This window comes from Dysidea avara, chromosome 3 (genome assembly GCF_963678975.1).
Source record: "Dysidea avara chromosome 3, odDysAvar1.4, whole genome shotgun sequence".
In the NCBI taxonomy this organism is placed as follows: Eukaryota; Metazoa; Porifera; class Demospongiae; order Dictyoceratida; family Dysideidae; genus Dysidea; species Dysidea avara.
In genome coordinates, this window is record NC_089274.1 from 13,379,744 (window position 1) to 13,403,720 (window position 23,977).

At 36.4% G+C, this 23,977-nt stretch overlaps 1 protein-coding gene and 1 non-coding gene across 3 annotated transcripts in view; both read left to right on the forward strand.

Moving 5' to 3' along the window:
- Positions 1-22,055, forward strand: part of LOC136249463 (formin-like protein 2) — a 35,631-nt gene extending 13,576 nt beyond the window's left edge. Inside the window, exons 13-31 of one of the 2 annotated variants that reach the window (XM_066041474.1) lie at positions 808-856; positions 960-1,084; positions 1,269-1,467; positions 2,306-2,515; positions 5,409-5,477; positions 5,568-5,625; positions 5,679-5,748; positions 9,559-9,636; positions 9,975-10,061; positions 12,113-12,181; positions 12,310-12,390; positions 12,439-12,568; positions 13,667-13,767; positions 15,227-15,289; positions 16,157-16,258; positions 16,370-16,414; positions 16,466-16,513; positions 20,036-20,099; positions 21,803-22,055. In XM_066041474.1, the coding sequence (XP_065897546.1) occupies positions 808-856; positions 960-1,084; positions 1,269-1,467; positions 2,306-2,515; positions 5,409-5,477; positions 5,568-5,625; positions 5,679-5,748; positions 9,559-9,636; positions 9,975-10,061; positions 12,113-12,181; positions 12,310-12,390; positions 12,439-12,568; positions 13,667-13,767; positions 15,227-15,289; positions 16,157-16,258; positions 16,370-16,414; positions 16,466-16,513; positions 20,036-20,099; positions 21,803-21,963 (1,809 nt within the window). In that variant the 3' untranslated portion in view covers positions 21,964-22,055. The remainder of the gene's footprint in view (positions 1-807; positions 857-959; positions 1,085-1,268; positions 1,468-2,305; positions 2,516-5,408; positions 5,478-5,567; positions 5,626-5,678; positions 5,749-9,558; positions 9,637-9,974; positions 10,062-12,112; positions 12,182-12,309; positions 12,391-12,438; positions 12,569-13,666; positions 13,768-15,226; positions 15,290-16,156; positions 16,259-16,369; positions 16,415-16,465; positions 16,514-20,035; positions 20,100-21,802) is intronic. The other variant, XM_066041475.1, reaches the window with a different exon arrangement.
- Positions 6,198-6,271, forward strand: Trnan-guu (transfer RNA asparagine (anticodon GUU)). Its single transcript has one exon. It is a non-coding gene; the product is annotated as a tRNA-Asn (tRNA).
- Positions 22,056-23,977: the final 1,922 nt, after the last annotated feature.

A 23,977-nucleotide genomic window follows, 5' to 3' on the forward strand; every position in this document is an offset into this window, starting at 1 on the left:
AATCTCAAGTTCCCATGTTAAAACTGATATGTTCCACTTGCTTGCAAGTATAAGAAACTGCAGGCATGCTTCACGGGTATTGGGCCATGTGAATTTTGAAAGGTGTTAACGAGTCTGAACGTAAGTGTAATGACACGAGCATGCAGAAAGCTTTGATTGTGGGTATGTAATTAAGCCCAGAAAACTGAAATGCAAGATAATAACAATGTTTTCCGTGCACCAAAGTACATACCTTAATAGCCATAAAGTTGTGAATATGTTTACAGTGCTAATGGCTGAACCCATTAAGTGCCACACCCTGTGCTATATGTGACATCATTCCAGGAATGCATTAACAAGAAATGGAGGTAGTACATATATCAAAAATATACTCCTTCCTAACTGCATTTCTGAGCACTGATAGCAGCACTGCATGGCATTTATACACCTTCTCTTCTCTTTGAAGTGAGGTGTTAAAGTAGTGTAACGACACAAGCCATGAATTTGCTATGAGCAAATCAGAAGAGTATAGGTGGTTTTTAAAAACATTATTAACATAAATATTATAACATGAGATGTTAAGTTAAGGTGTCCTAATAAAGCAGTCATCTTTTCAGTGAACTTTACATGATATTACATTGATGCATAGGGGATTAAGATAGTAGAGGCATGTCTTAATCTTGGACCTATTACATAACTATAATATGTTGTAAGTCAGTACTTAACAATGTATGAATATAGAAGAAATAATTGAACATGTACAATAATGTTATTCACTGTTGTTAATATGTATGTAGTGCACGGTTACTTTCTTGTTTTATATTAAAGATTCAGGATAAATACCATCGATCAGAGTACCAGTCTATAAAGAGAATTGGTAAGTAATAACCTACAAACTACCAGTATACTGTATATCAATGAGTAGTGTATGATTTTTGTCAGTGGATTTGATTTCATCCGTACATATGAATGTATTACAGCTGAATTAGAAAAAAAACTTTCTGAACTACAAAAATATGTGAAGAATGAAGGAGAACCATTGCCTACATGGTTACAAGAAGATATGGAAAGGGCTGGTCTCTCAAAGACATCATCATTGTCTAAGGTTTGTATGCACTTTGCTGTTCATCTCAGAATGGTATTAATCATGGTTGCTAAATTTTAAAGATATTTTCATAAACATCCTACACATTTAATTGATAATTATATCTTACTAAGAGCATTTAATTAATTACTACTTTCTTCTTGAGGTTTGTAAAACATTTTTGTCATCATGTTTGTGTTTGTAGCAAACAAGTAAAGATGAAAAAAGTGGTGATTCAGTGAAATCCTCAGACAGTAGTAAAGCAGAAAATAGCAAAGAGGAAGACTCTGAAAATCCAGTGTATGATGTGCTGGCACCAGCCCCTCCCCCTCCTGCACCTCCACTAGCTCCTCCTCCATTTGCTCCTGCAGCACCTAATGCTCCGCCTTTACCTGGAGTTGGCTGTGAGTATTATCATATTTAGCATTAAACTAGAAATATAGGAACCTGCAGAATATGACAAAATAATTCAGGAGCAATAGTAGTAAAAAAAACTTCTAGAATAACCAGTTAGTTTTCAGAATAATTTTTAAATTCTCTCGGAGACACCTGTCAAATACTGTTAGCATAAAACTGATCGAGGTACTCTAATAAAGCAATTACTTTCGCATGATTGCTCTATTAGAATATCTTGATTTTTTAAGTTGCAAATTTTATACTTGCCTTACAGTTGCAGAAGAATTTTGCTGTATTTCAAGAATCATTCCAGGAAATATTTGAAAATAATTTTAGTAGTCCACCTTGTCTGCTAAATGCTGCCATTCAGTGGCAAATTAAGTTCACATGATCTAAAAGTGTACCATGGAAATGTAACTCTTTTGCAACAAGAGATTACAAGTGGTACTAAGTTGTGCATTGTTCAGTGATGTCTGGTATTTGGTGATGATGAAGTTAGGCAAGCCTATCTCATTTATAACATTCCATCAAAGAATTTGTACATTTAAGGATTGTACAATGGAATGAATAAACTATTAATAAGTTAAAATTTTGAGTATGGATGACAACAGTAAAGTAAACAATGTCTCATACTATGGTATCTGTTCTTGTGAGCTTGGACTTGATACTGGAGCCCCATGTTGTTTGTGAGAATTGACCTGGCCTGAAATATTGTCTATGGTACTGTTTATTTTAACTAAAAAGCTAGAAAAGAGTTTGCACAAAATTTGAAGGTAGGAGAGTGTGCTATTAGAACCAGAAGAAAGAAAATAAATTATGTATTTACTTTTGCATGTTTCGTTACAGTCATGCGTCCACTAAAAAAGAAGATAGAGACTAAGTACAAACTACCATTGTTAAACTGGGTGGCATTACCTCCAACGAAAATAAATGGAACAATTTTTAGTGACCTTGATGATGAGAATGTACATAAAGTAGTGGATTTCACTGAATTTGAGGAAACATTTAAACTAAAATCTCAAGGGGAATCTCTCCCAAAGCATACTGCTATGAGTGGTAAGAATGTGTGTGTTGTGTAGTGTGTGTGTGTGCATGTGCGTGCATGTGTGTGTGCGTGCGTGCATGTGTGTGTGCGTGCGTGCATGTGTGTGCGTGCATGTGTGTGCGTGCATGTGTGTGTGTGTAGACATAAATGAGGGAAGCACATTCTTTGCAAAATAGCATTGTAACCTTTTCAATTTTCAATCATATTTCAAAGAACAAAGATACTAGTATAGATTTTAGAAAATTGATGATGGTTGAATCTTGTGTTCCCCATGAATTTGTGAATCTACCAAAGTATAGTTTTGCACTCCTGTGTTTGAGAAGGAAGGCATATTCACTAAAGAAAGATCGTTGGTAATTTTTTTTTGTCACTGCAATGTAAACAATTGCACAATGTAACATGAAAACCCATCCATGTACAGAGATAAAACCAAGATTTCCAACCTCCCCGTGGACAAGCAAACACTATGATATCCAAATGATGTGTTAATTCACCTACTAGTAAGACAATAAAAACTTGTTGTGGAACTACCCATTGTTTTCAAAATGCACTTTATTACACACGTACTATTGTACATTATATAGTTATACAACGGCCACGAATGCTCTGCCTGATATAAATGCACGAGCCTGAGGGCCGTCAGGCCCGAAGGCAAGTGCGTTTATACAGGCAGAGCACGAGTGCACGTTGTATAACTGTTATGTACCACTCACCTAATAGGTGGGGAGAGTCTCACAAGACAGCTGTAACACTTATAAAGGCCAGGTTTCTAACATCGATTGTGGGTAACCAAGCCAGACGTTGCGATGACGTTCCCCCTGTAGTACTGCAGCCACCTGAGATATTGAAAGCTAGTACGCTATGGGTTATATCACTAACCTGCATTCGCTGTTCGACTCTCATCATGTAGTGCTCAGTATGCCAGTGTACCATATAGACTAAGCACCAGACTAATCACCATAGTGATTCTCTCGAGCGAAAAAAAGCAGCTAAATAGACGGTTTAAGTAAACTAAACCTAACTACTAAACGATACTAGTCTAATTCTTACTATTGACACTGGCTAAACTCGAATCTGGTGGCATGACAAAACTGGTTCCCACAATCGAACGTAAAGGTTAGTATTATTTAGAATATATTTGTTTTATTGAGTCATTGTCGAAGTGGACTACAGTTTAATCTGGGCTAAGATGGCACCAGACTAGTAAGGTGTATAATTACGTTTATATATATGTAGACTAGAGTTGTGGCCACCCGTGTTGGCTTTTTCGATCGCCATTGGCTGCTTGTAAACATTATACGTATTGGTGACGTTATGGCCCACAATCGACCTTTACATGTCAGGCTATAAAAGAATTCGAGTGATCTGTGAAGTGTCTTTCCACCTATTAGGTGAGGTGTCGTAGTGGTCTTCGCCACCGGCACTTGTGCTATGCTGCACAAAACCGCAGCCAGTGCAATATCTGTATAGTGTACTGCGGTCGGTGCATTATAACTTATAATGCACTCATCGTGGTCTACAAAACCGCAACCAGTGCGTTATAAGTTATAATGCACTCGCTGTGGTCTGCAGCAGTGCAATATACAAATTATGGCGCTGGCGGTGCCTTTGAACTGCCCACGCAGAGTGGTACATACGTATCTGTGCACCATTGCACCAGAAAGTTATGATTTTTTATTTAAGCAGATGTAGATTGTTTTCTCAACATTTTCTGTACTATTTGGTCATCCAGCTGCTACCCAGTACTTTATCTCCCACACTTAAGAAGCTAAAGCTTTACCTGTCCATTCCTCTGCCCCTAAAGATAACAGAGAACCAATACAATGATTGACAAAAATGTGAGACATCAATGATTTTCTAAAATTTAGTCACAAATGTATAAAGTAGTACTGTATAGGGATCACAGTGAGTTGTACTTTCTCACAAACAAAACATTACTGGTTATCAGCAACCATGCAGCCTCACAATACCTTCATGGGTGTTAATGCTTTCGACCTAAAATGCTTTCAATAGGTAGCTATAGTTTTAAAACCTGGGAAAATTTTACTGACTGACTGACTGACTGACTGACTGACTGACTGACTTGCTTATGTACTTGTATCATGCAGTATAGTAGTACTGTATATTAGGGATCGTGGTGAAAACAGCCTCAGTTTTCCTTGTATTGGTATAACCAAACCCAAAAATGCCTTCAGAAATCTTACCAACAAGTTTCTATGGAATTTTAAATTTCCTATTTAACTGAATTTACTACTAACTGACTAGCTAACTATCTAACTAGCTAACTAACTAGCTAACTATCTAACTAACTAACTAATTAACTAACTAGTTAACCAGCTGATGTCTTCAGCCAAGCATAACTCTACAATGTTACAGGCTTCACTGTTTGATGTCGCTTTGTCCCAAGATGTGCCTTTCGCCAACTGAAGAACGTACAATACATGCATCACAGACTTACCTTTGTCCTCCTTTGTGTCCCAGTTATTTTTGCTGACAACGTAAAGTGTCAATTCGCAGTTGCATAGTATGGCTTCCCCATGGCTGTGTAGTGGTAGCTATTACACTTTTTGCTCATGTTTTCTGTATTGATTGCAAAGACACTTCTTATACTGTTATTCATTCGTATCGCTGCGGAACATATCTGAAGACAAAGTGTAATGGCCACTGTACTTTTCTGTAATTGATTGTTGGGGCACATGTTCAGATACAAAACTAATTTTATGACACTGGTAAAGACTGTAAAGATCAGTGATTATTGGTCACATATAAAAATATTATATATATATATATATATTGCTTTGCTGTATTTCAAGGTATCTGTATTATGCAAAATTATGGTGCTCGTGTGTAGATTTTATGCAGGTGTTGGAATGTACAGTATATTGAAATACATTATTTTCTTAGTTTCTTCTTCGTCAGTCAAAAGAAAGAATGTTGATGGACTATTGGAACCTAATAGAGCTCAAAATATTGGTACAGTTTGTACATTTTCATGTACTGTAGTTGTGGTTAAGATTACTGTCTGTGTGAACATTTCATTGCATTGATTGTGTGTTTGTGTAGCAATTGCCAGACGAAAGTTTGATTTTGACCCAGACTTGGTATCTAGTGCAATTACAAAGTGAGCTCCACCATCATTAGAGGTGCAGTAAACATCACATGTTCTAATGGTAGGATGGACCTGGATGTTCTTCCTCTAGAATCAGTTGAGATCGTCAGCCATTTAATACCAAATGATAATGAGGTCAGTATTTATTACCAAGCTGTCCTGTCTGTTACTGATATCATGATGTACAAGTGTACCTACTTTTCTTTTGAAACCTGTGTCCCTATTACTACTGGCTATGGACAAGCTGTGTTTCAGGTTTCCTTTTAAAAATTAATAATGTTATTAATTTTTATATTATAACACATGCTATCCCATTGAGGACTTGTGAGAAGGCTACAGCATGGTGTGGTCTCCAGGAAATTCTAAAAGCCCATGTAAGGTAGGGTTTATAACTTCTATTTTTAGCCTTAAAATTGGTCCATGTTCAAATGATTTGCTATTCCTCACCAGAGGAGGCTGGTTAACTGTGATCAAACATCCATAATCTCCTGTACATTGTAGTGTTTATTTTGTTATCAGTTACACACAAGAAGTGGGCAGGGTCCATCAATATTAAGCAGTATTAGAGGCACATTCATTCAAGAGCACCTGTGGCGCAAAGGGTTAGCGCGTTTGGCTGTTAACCAAAAGGTTGGTGGTTCAAGTCCACCTAGGTGTGCAGGTGTGTTTATTTTTATTTTTTCTTACATTACCTAAACAACCACCATCTGTAAATGGTGGTAGCAGCTAAACTGCTCACTAAGAAACACTTAGTAAACATAATTAACTCAAGTCATTGTTGTGGGTCAACATTGTCAGTGCAACTGTCAGCTTAGTAGCCTTGCTAGTGTTATAATGCTTTTAGTGCTCCCTATTTGCAAATTTCCAATTTTTGTGGGTGAAGCTGGCGTGCCACAAGAGTGTATGCGTTAAATACAATTTTCATGCATGCTTAGCTCCATGCTACGTTTACAAACTGTGTGATATACATAGAACTAGTATATTAAAAAATTGTTAATTTAAAAATGAAGTAGGGATCCAAGCAATAAAAAGTAGTGAAACAAGAGATGAATGATGGTATTACAGCATAGCTCGGTGGGAAAACCCCTACTTTGGCATTGAATGTAGGAATTTTCCCATCGAGCTATGCTGTAATACAATTATTCATCTCACTACTTTTTATCACTTGGATCTCTACTTCATTTTTAAATTAATTATTTTAATATACTAGTTTGTTTGATTTTTTGTTATAGCATACAGCTTTACACATGTGACTGTTCTATTAGGGTGACTGCTGTATTAGAGTATCACGAGTCAGCTAGGGAGTGTGCCACTGTTTCATATTTTCATTGTACTAGCATTATGAATACAGCTGGGCCAGTAATAACGGGGTGTGTCATCATGATAGATTGTTAAGAGGTGTGGTCTCGGTACTCGATCGTTATTAATCAGCCAAAGATCGCGTTAATAGGCAACAAGTGTGCAATCTGTAAAAAAATATCATTGGTTAGCCACACCTACAAGACAAATTACTTATGGGAATCAGTTGAAAATTGGTGTGTAGTTCATCTACCTGAGCCTTTGGTGGTTGGAAGTGAAGCTAAAAGCTATAATGCACAAGCCAATCATGTGCAAAAGACATGTTTGGAAGAGCAGTCATCCCAATAGAACGTTACTTCGCAGGAATCATTTAATTGTACAAAACTGTGTATATTGTGATAACTATCACTAGCATTAGGGGGTAGGTGATATATCGGAAAATTATTGATATCGTGATAATTTTCTGATATTATTATTGTATCAAATTCGATATTGCAAATGCTGATCTTGGTATTTTATCGATTAATCGATATATCGATAAACTTTAAATAAAGTAACAGTATTTTGGTCTGTGATTGTGCAATCGCGCTAGAAATAAAAATCAGTTGTGTGCAATTTAGCCACTTTAAAAGCTTATCTACCAGTTTCCTAGGCTTGTTAGCAGTACTATGTAATGGTTTTAGTAGATCTATTGCATTTAAAGCACATCTATAAACATCGGCCGTCCACACAATTAATCCGCCCACAGTATTATCGAAATCAAATCAATATTGTGATATTTTACTAATTATCTATCGATATCGAATCGAAATCAAAATCCTGATATCGCACACCCCTAACTAGTATATTAAAAATTATAAATTTAAAAATGAAGTAGGAATCCAAGCGATAAAAAGTAGTGAAACAAGAGATGAACAATGGTAGCTATTACAGTATAGCTCAGTGGGAAATCCCCACTTTGGCACTGAACACAAAATAATTGTTATACCATGTCAACGTAGGGATTTCCCACTGAGCTATACTGTAATAGCTACCATTGTTCATCTCTTGTTTCACTACTTTTTATCACTTGGATTCCTACTTCATTTTTAAATATATAATTTTTAATATACTAGGTTTTTAGTTTTTGATAAAGTGTACGGCTAGCTGTAAACATGTGACTGCTCTATTAGGGTGACTGCTGTATTAGAGTATCTCGAGTCAGCCTGTGATGTGTGCTTGCTCCAAAAGGGGTGTAGTCATCGTAGTTTTGATCAACTCATAGTATTAGAGTAGAGTATCTTGAATCAGCCTACCAACTTGAAGGTGTGTGGTCACAAATACAGCTAGCGTAAAAGGGGCGTGGTCATAGTGGTCTCGATCGATAGATTGATAATATGTAGAATAAAAAATGGGCGTGATGTTGTGACCTATCGTGGAGTACCAGTACCTCCGTACAGTAGCGTAGTCTCCATCTTTTATACCCGATTACATATGCTGCTTAAAGAAAGTGTTGATATGGAAAATTAACGCCTCGATATGGTTTCGTTGGATGAAGAAGAAGACAAGCAGCCTGATTGAAAAGATAAGGCGCACTGGGCGTACACTCATTGGAACCCCAAAAGGCACATCTCACCGGTGAGTTTGTTGTTGTGGTGTAAAATGGTGACCGTACGCTGCTTCGTTTGGGCTCTAGGCTTGCGACTGTGGTCAGGCAGTGAGTGAGGCAGTGAGACTAAAATTGGAATTTTGGGCGATTTTTAAAAATTTTATATCCGGCCACCTGTGTTTTGTTGTTTTTTAACGCTACATTTGATGTTGGATGGATTAATATTATTCCGTAAAGGTGATTTTCGTCACATAAGAAGTTTCTAAGAAGGCGATATTTTTGGCGGCATGCGTCATTTCAGGGGGATTCGTACTTAGTACATTCTGTATATATGTGTGCAGAGATGGGGTAATGCATTATGTAATATAACGTGTTACGTAGTATATATTACAATTCACTATTTTGAGTAATATAACACGTTACTTTCGGAATGCAGTAGTATAACTTTAAGTTACTTTTGAAAACTATAATTTGTTACTAGTAACGAAAAAGTAATATTATTACATAACGAGCAGCTAAAAGCCAAAAGTAACGAGTAACTTTACCGCGATGTAACGAGTGATACTACTAGTAACGATGAACAAGTAACGCATTATAAATGGATTTTACTGCCTATTATCCATTTACTATTAATTCATCACCTTAATCCATTAACCTTTCATCTATAATGGTGCTCAAGTGTTGCATGCGTGACTGATGTACATCATGTAACTGATGTGCATCATGTGACTGATGTGCATCATGTGACTGCATGTGCATCACGTGACTGCATGTGGTTTATATGTTAACTTTAACTTAGCTGTCTTAATAAAAAAGTAACTTAGCATGAATATAAATTAGTAACTTAATATTAGTAGCTAATATTGTTAAGTTAGTAACTTAATATGTAATATTATTAAGTTACTCTTTATTCTAAGTAATATGTAACTAATATTATATAAGTAATATGTAATATATTACTTTCATTAAGTCACTTCTGTATGTGTGTGTGTGTGTGAATTACCAGTGTAAGGTCATTATTATAGTCTGGTGAGATGTATATCATGTGGCATATACAGGTTAAAAAGATACGGACATTTTTAGACGATAAAAAGAACCCAGAGACTTTACCAGATGAAGACAGATTTGTGTTTGAGGTACACAAATTTGAAAACAATAACGTAGTGTGTGGGTGCATGTGTGCGTGCGTGCGTACGTGCATGTGTGTGCATGTATGTATGTGTGGCATTCTGAACTCTGTTCTACTTGTTGTTGATAGCATACTACAAAACAGAATCACTGATTCGTGGGTTACGGTACTCTATTTGCAGCCATGCAAAATTCTGATAAATGTTACAATTCTCCATTAAGTGGTTACATGACTGTATTATTGGTTGTGTAAAGGTTTGCATGATGATTTTTGGCTGTAGGACATTTAAAGATGCATGTACATTAATACTATCTACTACACATTTCATTTCCATGTCTCTGTTAGCTCTATATGGTGGAAAGACTTGGACCCAAACTTCAAGTAATGGAGTACATGGGGAACTTTTATGATGATTTAAATGTTTTGTCTCAAGTAAGCAAGATAGTGTAATACCTGAGAATAACACACAAACATGTAGATGTGACAGTGTTACACTTGTACACTATGTCAATCTCTTTTACATGTACATAGCTAAGTTATAAATTCATATCTACACAGTTTTTCAGCTTGTGTGTTTCCATAAATGCCCTTAATGAATGTTGTTTCATACTGAAAGTATACCGTATAACGGGTTATTTTTGAATGAGTTTAATTTTCAAGAGCTGTTGTTTTACAAACTTTAAGATTTACGTAGCTAAGCCTGGAACTTGATGTAGCTCCATGCATGCTTGTTACTAAATGTGTGAACTCGTGCTACAGAAGACTGTAACTGTTGAACTACGATTGCACCGGCATGTCATGGCTTTGCATTGTTATTTCAAGACAATTGCTGGTAAGCAACTGGACCCTATAGAAGGTACTTGAGATTTCCTCACACCTGTGGACATGTACAACCATTCGTCTTCTCGTAATCTCAGTCTTGTCTGCAAAACAAAATTTCCCCTAATGTATTGGTCCGTATTTCATTGTAGACATGATACCAAGAGTAAATAATAAAAGAGATGATACCCCTTATCATTTGGTACACGTGGTCACTATCTTGATAACAAACCACTTGGTTTAACGTGGGCAGTCTGACACCAACTGGAATCCAACACAAATCACTTGGAATCCCAAAATGGAATCTGGAATCTTGGTCAAAAATCTGGAATCTCTGATAGAATGGAATACTTGAACGTCTGGCCTAGACAGTGATCCAATTAGCTTGAAAGCCAGCCAAGTATATAAAAAGTGTTGATTAAATTTCCAAATTTGAAAATTGGAATCCAGAATCTTTACAAAAAAAATGGTGAGATTTGGAATCTTACACATGATTTTTGGGTGGTGTTGGACCCCTCGGTTAAATACGCATGATGTTAGGCATTCAAAAATTAAACCTACGCAATTAATTTTACGAAATGCTCTTCAAAAAATTCACTTCTTATTGTTTTACTGTGATTTAATATCATGGACTACTCCAACTTATTTCAGTACTTTTTATCAATGTGCTATGGTCCCTACTCTAGCAATTTTTTTCATGTACTTGTTTGTTAACTTTTTTTGTAAATGATTTTATTATGACTGGTGAACCCACGCATACCGCATCTGAAATGGTGCGCACCCCATCTATATATCAGTTATTGTCTGAAAAGTGAAGTATCCGTTGCACTTCGCTGTCAGCTATGTTCAACACGTTACACAGCGTTTCAGATCAAGAACTGTTTGAAAAACACCTCTGCAATCCATGAATACCGAAAAAAATGGCACCGCACACCCCATTTAAATTAATTATCGTCTGAAAAGTGAAGTATCCATTGCACTTTGCTGTTGGCTATGTTCAACCCGTTACACAGCAGTACGGATCAAGAACTGTTTGAAATGCACTTCTGCAATCAAAATAGCCACTATGAAAAATACAGACGATTTCCGTTACGAAGGGAAGCCATCACATGCTACTGCCAAATTGACACCTTTCCCTGTCAGCAAAGATGAATGGGACACAAAGGAGGAGACTGGTAAGTCCATGAAGAATGCATTGTACGTACTGCGGTATGCCAAAAGGCACCTACCTCTCGGGCCGAAGCGATGTCGAACAGTGAAAAAATCAAGGCCGTAGCCTTAGCCGTTATCGAGTTACGCTTGTCTGAAGCCATCAGTCAGTCAGTTACTCAGTTACTCAGTCAGTAGAAAATTCCATTGAATAAAATTTTTTTAAATTCCATAGCAACTTGTTAAAAGCGTTTTGGGTCGATCTGAAAGTTTGTTTGGGCTTAGCTTTACCCAGCCAATACTGCCTCATCGTCGTCTGGGAAAATTGAAGTTGGTTTTTGGGTGATGTTATTTCATGGGCCACGCCTACTCCATTGTGGTCCCTACTGTACAGTTACTATTGTACTGTACAATACGTGATAAGACCAGTTTTCCCAGATGCAGTTACATATTTATAATGTACTACAGACATAAATATTGCCTTTTAAAATTCTTTATTTTCAATATCTTTTTAGCAAGTTGATGCAGTAATTGCAGCATCAAATTCAGTATTAACAGCAATTAAACTCAAGAAAGTTATTGAGGTACGTATGTGTGTGTGTGTGTGTGTGTGCGTGCGTGCGTGCGTGCGTGCGTGCGTGCATGCGTGTGTGTGTGTGCATGTGGCCACCACTTGTAGACAGTCATGTGATACATATGTTTGTATGTTCAGATAATATTGGCAGTTGGAAATTACATGAATAGTAGTAAGAGAGGAGGGATATTTGGTTTCAGACTTCAGTCCTTAGATATTGTAAGTATGTTGTGGTGTAGAGCTTTGTTTGCAGAAATGTATTCTTAGTTAAGTGAGTTGAAGTCAACAGATGGAAGAATGACACTACTTCATTACATTGCTTCTTTAATTGAAAAGCAATTCAAAGATCTTAGTGATTTTACTGATGAGTTATTCTACTTAGACAAAGCCGCATCAGGTATTCATCTTGTGGTAGATGTACATATGTATAAGGTATAGTTCTGGGTGGTATGCCGGATATACGTACACTAGGTATACCAGATAGTTGTATTGTCATCAAACCAGTTCAAAGGTATTTACTTTCTGACCAGATCCAGGAACTCATAGCTTTAGTATAAGACACAGGGGCGGCTAGGTCGGGGCATGCAGCTGGGTCTGATTTCTAGGGCATGTGTACAACAGTGAATGGGGTATGGTACTCTGTAGCGTGCTAACCTATGCTCCACACATGGCTTTATAAATGGATAAGTGCTACTAGAAGACAGCGTCTGTGTTGAAAATGAAGATTACTATACAGAAAAATGTTAGGTATGAAAAATTACTGGTGTAAAAGTACACCAAAAATATCTGTCTGCCCACCCATATCCTCCTTTTCCAATTACCTACAATGCAGTGCCAGCCCTACTTGTATCAACTGTACAGCAGTTAGCAAAATGCATTTATAACCTGTTAGCCATGAGTATCTTAAATATGTATCCAACTATTTGGATAGTAACTACAGATAAACAGTTGACTGTTTTATCATAAATAAATAATGCCGGCTTGATTTAAAAATTGTATTAAAATGATTACCAGGATACTGTGAAGTACTGCTATATTTTCTCAGTACCGGGAGCAAAACTGTAATACTGCCCAGCACTAGTACAAGATTGTAATGAAAAAAGCTAATACACATGGATATTAGCTGCTGTCAAAAGGAAGATATGTCCAAATAGAGGAGGCATAGTAATGATAATAGAGGAGGTATAGTAATGATGCGAAATATTTGCTTTGAAATTATGGATGGATGCTGTTATTAACTAATCTTATTATGCAGATTCAAGACAACATTGACTACTGCCACTTTGTAAATACTACTCCTTAGTGCTCCACAAAACAACAAAGGAGGAGATTTAGTGCTGCTGTGTACTAAATATCCTTTTATGGTACATGTGGGATTAATATGAATAGTTAGTAACAACAGTTTAATGCCCACTTTATTAAGTACATACATTTGTCCTAACAATAGTAGATTAGCTGTTTTTTGTCCTAATTGTCTCATATTTGCTTGATTTAGTGTCATTAGAGTTGCTGAAGCAGGATGTCAAACAAATGCAGAAGGGATTTAGTGTTGGAGCAAGTGAACTAGTGCACAACAAAGCAAATACCAGATTAAAGGTATGTTATGTGTGTGTTTGCTACAACCTACACAGTCAGAAGTTCATAAGCACCAAAGGAGCTTATAAGCTCCTGCTACAGTAATCACACATGTAAAAAAAAAATTGCATTTCAAGGATAGTGCGGGTAAATGTAAGCTATAAGTGGCAATGACAATTTTGATCTTCAGGTATAGGTGACCTCCCTTGTTTCACTCCTTTTTTTCTATGCTCTCTAATTGAACTTAAAATTCCTTTGTTTCCGTGCATTTGTGTGTTTACTTTTTGTCACGTAATTACAGTGTTGGGAGTAACGCGTTACATAATAATATTACTTTTGTGGTAATTAAGTAATATAACAAAATATGCTGTCAAAAACAGGTAATATAACTCAAGTTATTTACTCGCAAATGTAACGCGTTACCTAAGTAATGAAATTACTGTAACGAGTTTAATATTATGTAATATTATTACTTTGAGTAATGAAGTTACTAATCTCGTTAGTGATTTACTGAGCCACAATGAAGTAATGAAGCCTACTGAATGAAACTTATTCACCAGCTTCTTACTTATAACCAAGATTTGCACATTGTCCAATAGCGCAATCATGTCACATGATAAGGTGGTAATTTCACACGTGACAGCTTAAGGCTGTGGACACAAAATAATATAATATGTAGTTACTTTATTTTATGGATAATATGTAACTGTAACTAAATAGTTCAGTTGCAAGTAATATGTAACTAGTTACTTTTAAAAGTAACTGTCCTAACACTGCGTAATTATAACTGGTGAACATGTACATACTGTATCAAAAGTAAGAATGGTACCAGATTTAATGTTTTTGTCTGAACATACTCCCCAAGAATCAATTGCTGAAAAGTGCCAGGTGGCCTTGCACTTTGTTTGTCCAGTGTTACAAACAAAGAACAGTACAAGAAGCACCTCTGTAATCAATCCAGTCACTATACTGAAAATATGGAAGATTCCTGTTACAAATATAGAGAAGCCATCACCCGCCAGTTACTGTGAATCGACACTTTGTGCTGTCAGCAAAGAGAAATGGGACACAAAGGGGACAAATTGAATATACTGCGGTATGCCAAAAGGCACCTGTCGGGCTGAAGCAATGTTGAACAGTGAAAAGATCAAGCCTGTAGCCCTAGCTGTTATAGAGTCATGCTTGTCTGAAGGCAGTAGTCAGTCAGTCAGTCTGTCAGTCAGTCAGGCAGGCAGGCAGGTAGGCAGGCAGGCAGTAGAAAATTCCTCTAAACAAAAAAGAAATAAAATTTTGTGCACCTATTGGAAGGGTTTCAGGTCATACTGAAGGTATTTTTGGGCTTGCTAACTAGTACTGCCAAGGGCACCATGAAGGTACTGTGAGGCTGGTTTCTGGCCAATAAGAAAGTGCAAACTTCTATGACCCCTTATATATGTACAGTTACTACCGTACTGTATGATAACAATACAATTTGTTTCAGGAATTTGTTTTGGATGCAGAGCCTAAAGTTAATAAACTGGAACATGATCTTGAGACAGGCCAGGTACTGTATGCAAATTAATACAATAGTGAAACTAACTTTTGCTTTCAATCATTACTTTTAATGTGCTATACTGTTGGTGGTACATATGTACTTGCAAAAGGAGAGAACATACTGTGTAATAATATTTTGGTAGAGCTATTATATTTGAAATCATTAAAATCTGTGTGCATGAGGTAACTGAGACCTTTTTGCAGTGAAAATAAGGGATTTTTCTGGCAGCACAAAAGCTTTTTCATTTTGACAATGGCAATGCTTTGATATTTGTGAATTGAAGTATGTAGGGTTTTTTGTTCTGGTAAAAGACCTGTACACAGGTGTCTTACCCCAGAGACACTTAGCCACAACTTTGACAAACAAGTTGCATACTTCGTTGGTTACTAACAGAATTCCAGTTACAGGGGCCATTGTCTAAGACATGCATTCATGCAGTGCTAGGATTCTTCAGTCGATAAAATTCCCCACAGGAATGATACAGTAATTACCTCGGCTTTGCCTTGGTGATTATTACATCATTATTACATCATTCCTCCAGGGTTGTAATCCACTGAAGAATTCTAGCACTACATGTCTACCAATATTAAGCTGTCTTGAATCTTGAGGAGTCATCTTATAAGTGAAGATAGTAGTTCATTTAAAAATATTTTGCTCTATAAACCTGTTTTTTTTTTTCTATCCACTCTCAGAGGAAAAAAATTGAATGAAATTATTGCCATACAACTCATAAAAATACAAAAGTTAGATGTTCATCAATGTGGTTTTGGTTTACAGTAGTAATCAGTCATTCCACCGTGTACTGTTTCTGTATGTTTACCATACCAGGGCATGTGGTGTACAGGTATGTAGTAATATTTAGTTATCTGTTGACAGGAATCTTTTGAAAATGTTGTCAAATTTTATGGAGAAAATCCTAGACACACACAACCATCAACTTTCTTTGGCATTTTCCACAGATTTTCAAAGGCATATCGGGTACGTTACTGTGTTTGCTAATTCTTTAGATATTCTATAATTTATTACTCTACTACTCTTGCTCTGTAAATGAAAATGTTTTTGATATATAACAACTATTTTACTTTGTAGCAAGCGATTTCTGATATTCAAACCGAAAGGAAATTACAGAATTTGGTAAGACTGTTTATTATGTATTAATAAGATATTACATGACATATATTACAGCAGAAGCAACAAAAACCTGCTGTGGAAGTTGCTGTACTAAAGGAAGAGGTAAGTGTGTTGAATATTCACTTTGTTTACCAATGTAGCTAAATTTGTCCTGTTTGCTACAAAAATTGCATTTTGCACTAGAATGTAACATGTTTGCAATATAATTAACTGATGTGCTTTCGAGAAAAATTTTATTGTACAAATTATAGTAGCTATTAAAATAAAATACATGGATAAGGTATTGTTGAGATATGGTTATATAAAACTGTGAAAGTGTATGTAAATTTGTTTGTAAAAGAACTATCTGTATTGGAAGTTACGAATGTGTGAAATTTGGATGAGAGGGATTACTATACAACCAGTTATTAGGTTAATCACCCATGGAAATACTATAAGTGTTCATAGAAAATTTTACTTTGATGTATGAGCTTGCTAATTATCCAATAGAAACCTGTGGTGGGGTTACTAAATAATTAGTAATCTGTGGTGTCATCAGTGGTTGTTCACAACATTCATCAAACAAAAATCGCTATTTATATCCCTTCGGACAATGTGGGCTTGGCTACCCACAATTAATTACTTTGGCCTACATCCTTGGAAATTAAGTTTGTGGGTAGCCTTGTCCACATTGTCCTTGGGTTTCTAAATAGCGTAGAAACATTGTCACTCCATTCTAACTAAGACTGTTCACAGCCAGGTACAGACAAGTAATTTTTACAACAGGCTATTTTACAACAGGCTATTTTGTTTAAGGTGATGGAATGTTGTGTGACAACACAATTGGTCTATGACATGGCTTCCGGAGTGTGATGTAGCCTTTAATGACTAATACATTACCATTGATACTGGCAATGTTTATGGCAGTGCAGCTGCTATATATATATATCGCTAACAAGAATATATAAGCATTGGTGAGTGGTGAATTGTTACTTGTAGTGCTAATTTGCGAGTAATTATCCCATCTCTGCCATGTTAGGTGAATTCTAGTTATGTATCGTTCACTAAAACAGCATGAAAGGAGAGTACTGTATGCAGGTAGCCCAGCGATGTAGCCAAGGTCAACAGCACGGCACTCGCAAGCTATACAAGAGCTGTATAGCATCAGATAAATTCTCAGCAGCGTATAGACTCCTGGCATTTATTTTTACCATCTTTAGTCTCTCTTGTTTGCTGCTTTCTTTATGCAATAACTACTATTGAGGTTTGGAAACAGTGTATTGGTTGAATGGTATCTTCATCATTGGCCTTAGAATGACCAGAAGTACTATTATGTTGTTTTAATACAACTTATGTACCTACACACACGTTGTAACCTACACACGTCATGCATTTCATTCAAGTATTACAGATTTTGTTGGTGTACTTTAGACTTTTATTTAAACTTTCCTTAAAATTTAAGGGGAGTGGAAGTTAGTCAAGGAGGGAGGGTGAAGGAGGAGGGGGGTGAGTACCATTCTCCCCATCCCACAAATGAAACACTGTATTGCTTACCTACATACTTGCTATATTTTGGCCTGTCAAATGAGGCTAGCGTTGTTACTTGTTAATACCCTTATTGTCTTAACTGATGGTGCTTCTAAGCTGAAAATGTATTAAAAATTATTAATTTAAAAATAAAGTAGGGATCCAAGTGATAAAAGACAGTAAAACAAGAGATGAATGATGGTATACAGCATAGCTCTGTGTGACTATTCTTTTAGGGTGACTGCTGTATTAGAGTCAGCCTTTCACCAGGGTGTGTGCCACTATTTCATATTTTCATTGTGCTAGCATTATGAATATAGCTAGGCCAATAATAACGGGGTGTGTTATCATGATAAATTGTTAAGAGATGTGGTCTAGGTGCTTGATCGTTATTAATCAACTAAGGTCGCATTAATAGGCTGGCACTGAACGTCAAATCGTGAAGTTACAGGTATCTACAGAGCATAAGTGCTTAAATAAGTTTGCAGCATCTAAATATGCTGCTCAAGGAAAGTGTTGTTAGGGAAAATTAACGTTTCAATATGGTTTCATTGCAAGAGGAATGAACACCAGCTTGATTGATGATAAAAGTGCAAAGGGCACACACTTGTCAGGCACATCCCACTGGTTAGTTTGTTATTGTAGCATCAAATGGTGGTGGTGGTGGGCAGCTTCGTTTGGCCTCCAGCCTTGCGACTGCAGGCTCAGGCAGGCTGGCAGGCAGATGAAAATTCGAGTTTTGGTGATTTAAAAAAAAATTTATATCTACGTGCTTTCTTGTTTTTAATGCTGTATTGATGTTAGATGAACTAATATTATTCCATATAGTTGATTTTCGTCACATAAGATGTTCCTAGGATGATTTTTAAAGGCGAAACTTTGGGCAGCATGTGTCACTTTTGGAGGGATCCGTGCTACTGTACTATTTAATGTACACTGCTGTTTTTATATAGTTTACAGGTCATCTGTATACATACCAATTAACCATTGTGATATTATACAGTCAGCTTACTTTTGTACAGTGGAACCAGGACTCTTGAAATTGAGAACACCTGAATAATCTGGACACTTGGTAATAAGAAATGGTCCCAAAGTATCCCTTAGCATGTAAATACCTTGATAATCAGGACACTTTTGGTTGGTCCCAAGGTGTCCTTAATACACAGGTTTCACTAGCATCATACGGTACAATAGTTCTGTATAGGATCATGGAGATTTGGATTTATCTTGCCAAAAAATCCAAAAACCAGCTACACAATACCATCCTGACGCCTTGGCAGTATTAGTTTGGTATAACCAAGCCCAAAAGTGCCTTCAGTATGGCCCTAAATGCTTTCAATACTACAAAAAAAATTAAACAAATTATTCATTGGAATTTTCTACTGACTGACTAACTGCTTGATGCCTTTAGACCTGCATAATTAGATAATGGCTAAGGCTACGGGCTTGATTTTTTCACTGTTCAACATTGCTTCAGCTTGACAGGTAGGTGCCTTTTGGCATACAATGCACGCATCATGGACTTACCTGTGTCCTCCTATGTGTTCCATTTCTTTTTGCTGACAGCCCAATGTGCCAATCGCAGTAGCTTGATGGCTTCCCTAAGTTTGTGAACGAGAATCACCATGGTGACTCTCCTACTGTTCTTTGTTTGTAATGCTATGAAACAGGCTGGACATAGCTGAAAGCGATGCATAATGGCCACTTCACTTGCGAGTCAGTAATTGATAGTTCATGTTCAGTCAAAAGAAAACATTACCCCTGGCAGATGCAGCATGCTGCAAAAAAGTACACAAAAAAGGAAAAATTAAGAATCGTAGAAAAAAAGTAGGGAAAGAAGGAGGTAATCTACACCTGCAGATATACTAGTGAACATTTAATCCCTTATTCAGTCATATATTCCTTACTTTTTTTCTATGATTCCTATCTTTAAATTCTTAATTTTTCCTCATACTTGAATAATTAGGATTTTCCTTGTTATAACATTGTTCGTGTTAAAAGTTGCAGATGCTTGGACTTTCATAGTACACACATTTTTGGTAATGAACTCAGCATACTATACAGTAACCCACTATTTGTATAAACTGCATGTGTGAATAAGTACACTCCCTTTCGCAGGATGATGAAACAATGCAGGTGTTGAACCAGATTCATGATGGAGCAATTGATGAGATTATTACAGGTTTGTGTCAACATGTTGATAATTATACATGCATTTATCTTCAAACTATTGAACTATTGAACTTTATTTTTGACTGCTAGTGCAAGAATTACATAAATGATTATTGTCTCAGGAAAACCTGTCTATAGTTCAAACAAGTATAATGCATTTTAATAAAGCAAACTTAAAAAAAACTAGATAAAATGCATGAAGTACATACAAGCTTTAACAAGCTATTACTTAGGGAAGTACATCTTATTCACCTGCTCATGGAGAGTTCAAATGTCTTCGTTTTGTTTCTGTAGCTATGAATGATATGTGCATTTATTGTTGACGCAGTAGACGTAAAAAAGATCATCACTGTATTTCATTTGAAACACCTTCATACTTGTATGCACAAGTGAACAACTATATAACCTTGTAGATGCCAAATTCCAACTCTGTAGACCAATGCAAACAAAAGTTTTGACTGCAAACCTATGGTTTGTTTTTCTTGTATAGACAAATCAATTTCTTTACCCTTTAGCATGCACTATAATTTCAAAACTACATAATTTGCTGAAACTTTGGTAATCTACATATTCCTTGGGCACCACAAAATTTGAACAATTTTAAAAATGTGCAGGCTTTTACTGAGATGTTCACATATGCACCCAACAGCACTGAAACCAGATCAGGTAATCCGGTTAGGTCAGCCGGGAGGTATTCACAATCCAGCTGCCTGCAAGCTTGCATGGAGCCACACCCACTAATCAATTGTTATTGCATGCCATGCCCACTTTAATAAGGGAAGTTTGTAAGTATGTACAAAGTCAGACCTACTTACAGGAAGCTCATTTTGCTGTATCAAACTTACGTACATGGAACCACACACAATAAATAATTGTGACCTACTGAGCGAAAATCGGACTTATTTGAAATGCATACTAAATAAATAAGTTTTAGTCACTTCAGTAAACAGTAAAGTAAAACACGAATTGCAGTATTCAATATACCAATGGATTTGCCTCTTCATGGAGAGTAAGAATATAGTTGTTTCATTTCTATACCATGAAGCAATCACAAGTTATGTGTGTTTGTTTACATTGCAGTAAAATGTAACTTTATTGTCACCGTTTCTAAGCTTGTATAGCTTGATAACATGGGTATAGCTATTTAGGCCAAATCTATACCCCAATGAATGTCCTAGTTCATGGTAAATAGAATGATACAAGTCCCAACTCTGCAATCCATTGCGCTCGGGACGTATGATCAATTAAACAAGTGCCCATAATTTTTCTTCCTGTATAGGCACTATGCAAATTGATTGTCCCTTCTTGTTGTCTATCACTATAACTCCTTATCAGAAACTTCAATAGCCCATTGATTTTTCCCTCTAGGCAACACAAATTCATAAAATGAAGATGCAAACAAGTCGGGTTTTCGCTCAGTGGGTCACAATTAGTAACTATAAACCTTACCTGTTTAGTTTTCATATAGCTACCCTTGTAACATTCCAATCAAGTGCCCAAAATGTAGCTCTTGGTGCATACCTCAGTTTCAATTAATCCAGGACACATCCGGGTCTGACCCAGATTACTATCAAGGTCAGCAAGTCATCTAGGTCAGCAGTAGTGACCCAGTTTCAATGCTGGTACCCAACACAATGCAGTTGAAGAAATGCCTTCTATCTTAATATTTTATCTATGTTAACACTATCATGTAATTCTGTATTTGTATTTTAGGAATGAAGTCAAATGCCTTTAGACCGGGTGGATATCGAAAAAGCAAAGTTTTCAGAAAATCATTTGTTTACAGAGATCGTGATAAAGATTTCACCGATTCCAGTAAAAGAGAAACACCTCCTCCTGATCCATATTCTGCAAGCAGACCTTGGTTAAAATAATTGATGTTAATTTTTATTATGATAATTGTAAATTTTATTATGATAAATGTATCCCTATATTAATTTGTATTTAATTGCATATGACAACCTAATATATATGATGTTTTGTATATACAACTACAATAGTTGTATGGATAATGGCATGATCACTTCAGCCTAGAGGTTTTATCCAATACCTTGTATTTAGTATCCATATAGCAGATTTTTTCTGGGGAAAATTGGCAGCTCGATCAAAGTGGTGCTGTTATTAAGAAGGAAAATCCCTCTCCCCCTTGAATCAATCTGCATGCAAAATAGTTCCCCGTTGTAGCTAGATCACTTCCAGTTTTATAGTATAGTTACCAGCATCAGTGATAAGCAAAAATTCTGGGAAGGAACAAAGTGATTAATGATAAATTGTGGTCATCATTGGTTACATCTCACTGAAAACAGCTGATAAGTGATCAGGCAGGGTATATACCCATCCAAATATATATATAGCTTTAATTTCCTGTGAGTGCATTAGTTCTAAGAAAGATGTGGCAAATGCAGTGTGTTGCTATATAGATACCTCCCATGTGCTTAAATCATCTCCATGGTTATTAGCTGGCTGTCACCAAGCATCTTGATGTGTAGTACTGGTCATTAACTAATAGCAATTTGTTGTGTCTATTAAAAAATTCCCATATAACTTGTGACCGTACAACTTTCAGTGTAAACTATGAGCAGGCTAGAATAATTCTCATTTACAGCAGCATTAATTAGAGTCTATAAAAAGACTGAAGTGGGGGATTGTGTCCCCAGAACAACTATCGTACTGTATAGTAGGGACCACAAAGTAGTGGGCATGGCCCATGAAATAACATCACCCAAAAACGAACCTCATTTTTCCCTGATGATGATGAGGCAGTATTGGTTAGGTAAAACTAAGCCCAAACAAGCCTTCAGATCAACCTGAAATGCTTTCAACAAGTTGCTACAGAATTTTTAAAAATTTATTCAATGGAATTTTCTACTGACTGACTGAGTAACTGACTAATGCCTTTAGACAAGTGTAACTTGATAATGGCTAAGGCTACGGGCTTGATTTTTTCGATGTTTGATGTCTCTTTGGCCCAAGAGGTGCCTTTTGGCATACCGCAGTACATACAATGCATTCTTCATAGACTTACCAGTGTCCTCCTTTGTGTCCCATTCATCTTTGCTGATAGCGAAAAGTGTCGATTTGGCGGTAGCACATGATGACTTCCCTTTGAAACAGCGTATTTTTCATAGTGGCTATTTTGATTGCAGATGTGCTAATTTGATTGCAGATGTGCTTTTTGATTGATTTGTACTGCTGTGTAACAGGTTGAACATAGCCAACAATGAAGTGTAGTAGATACTTCACTTTTCAGATGATAATTGATGTAACTGGGACACGTGGCACCATTTCTTTGTTTTGGTATGCATGGATTGCAGAGGTGCTTTTTGAACAGTTATTGATCCGAAATGCTGTGTAACGGATTGAACATAGCTGACAACGAAACATAATGGATAATTCACTTTTCAGACAATAATTAATATTGTTGGGGTGCGCGGCACCATTTCAGATGCGGTATACATGGGTTCACCAGTCATAATAATTATTTACAAAAATAGTTAACAAAGAAGTACACAGAAAAAATTGGAATTTTCAACTAGAGTAGGGACCATAGCACATCAATAAAAAGTACTGGAGTAGTGCATGATATTAAATCACAGTAAAACAATAAGAACTGTTATATCCCTACTGTGCTCAAGATATCATAATGAAAATACACAGTAGGGATATACCATTTCTTATTGTTTTACTGTGATTTAATATCGTGCACTACTCCATCTTGTTTCAGTACTTTTTATCGATGTTCTATGGTCACTACTCTAGTTGAAAATTCTGTGTACTTGTACATGTATATATGTCTCATCTTCACAAATTGATTTTTCAGGTCAATTTTTTACATGCTATCTATAGCTATATACCACTTTGACACCTCAGATCAAAGGAAACCACAGG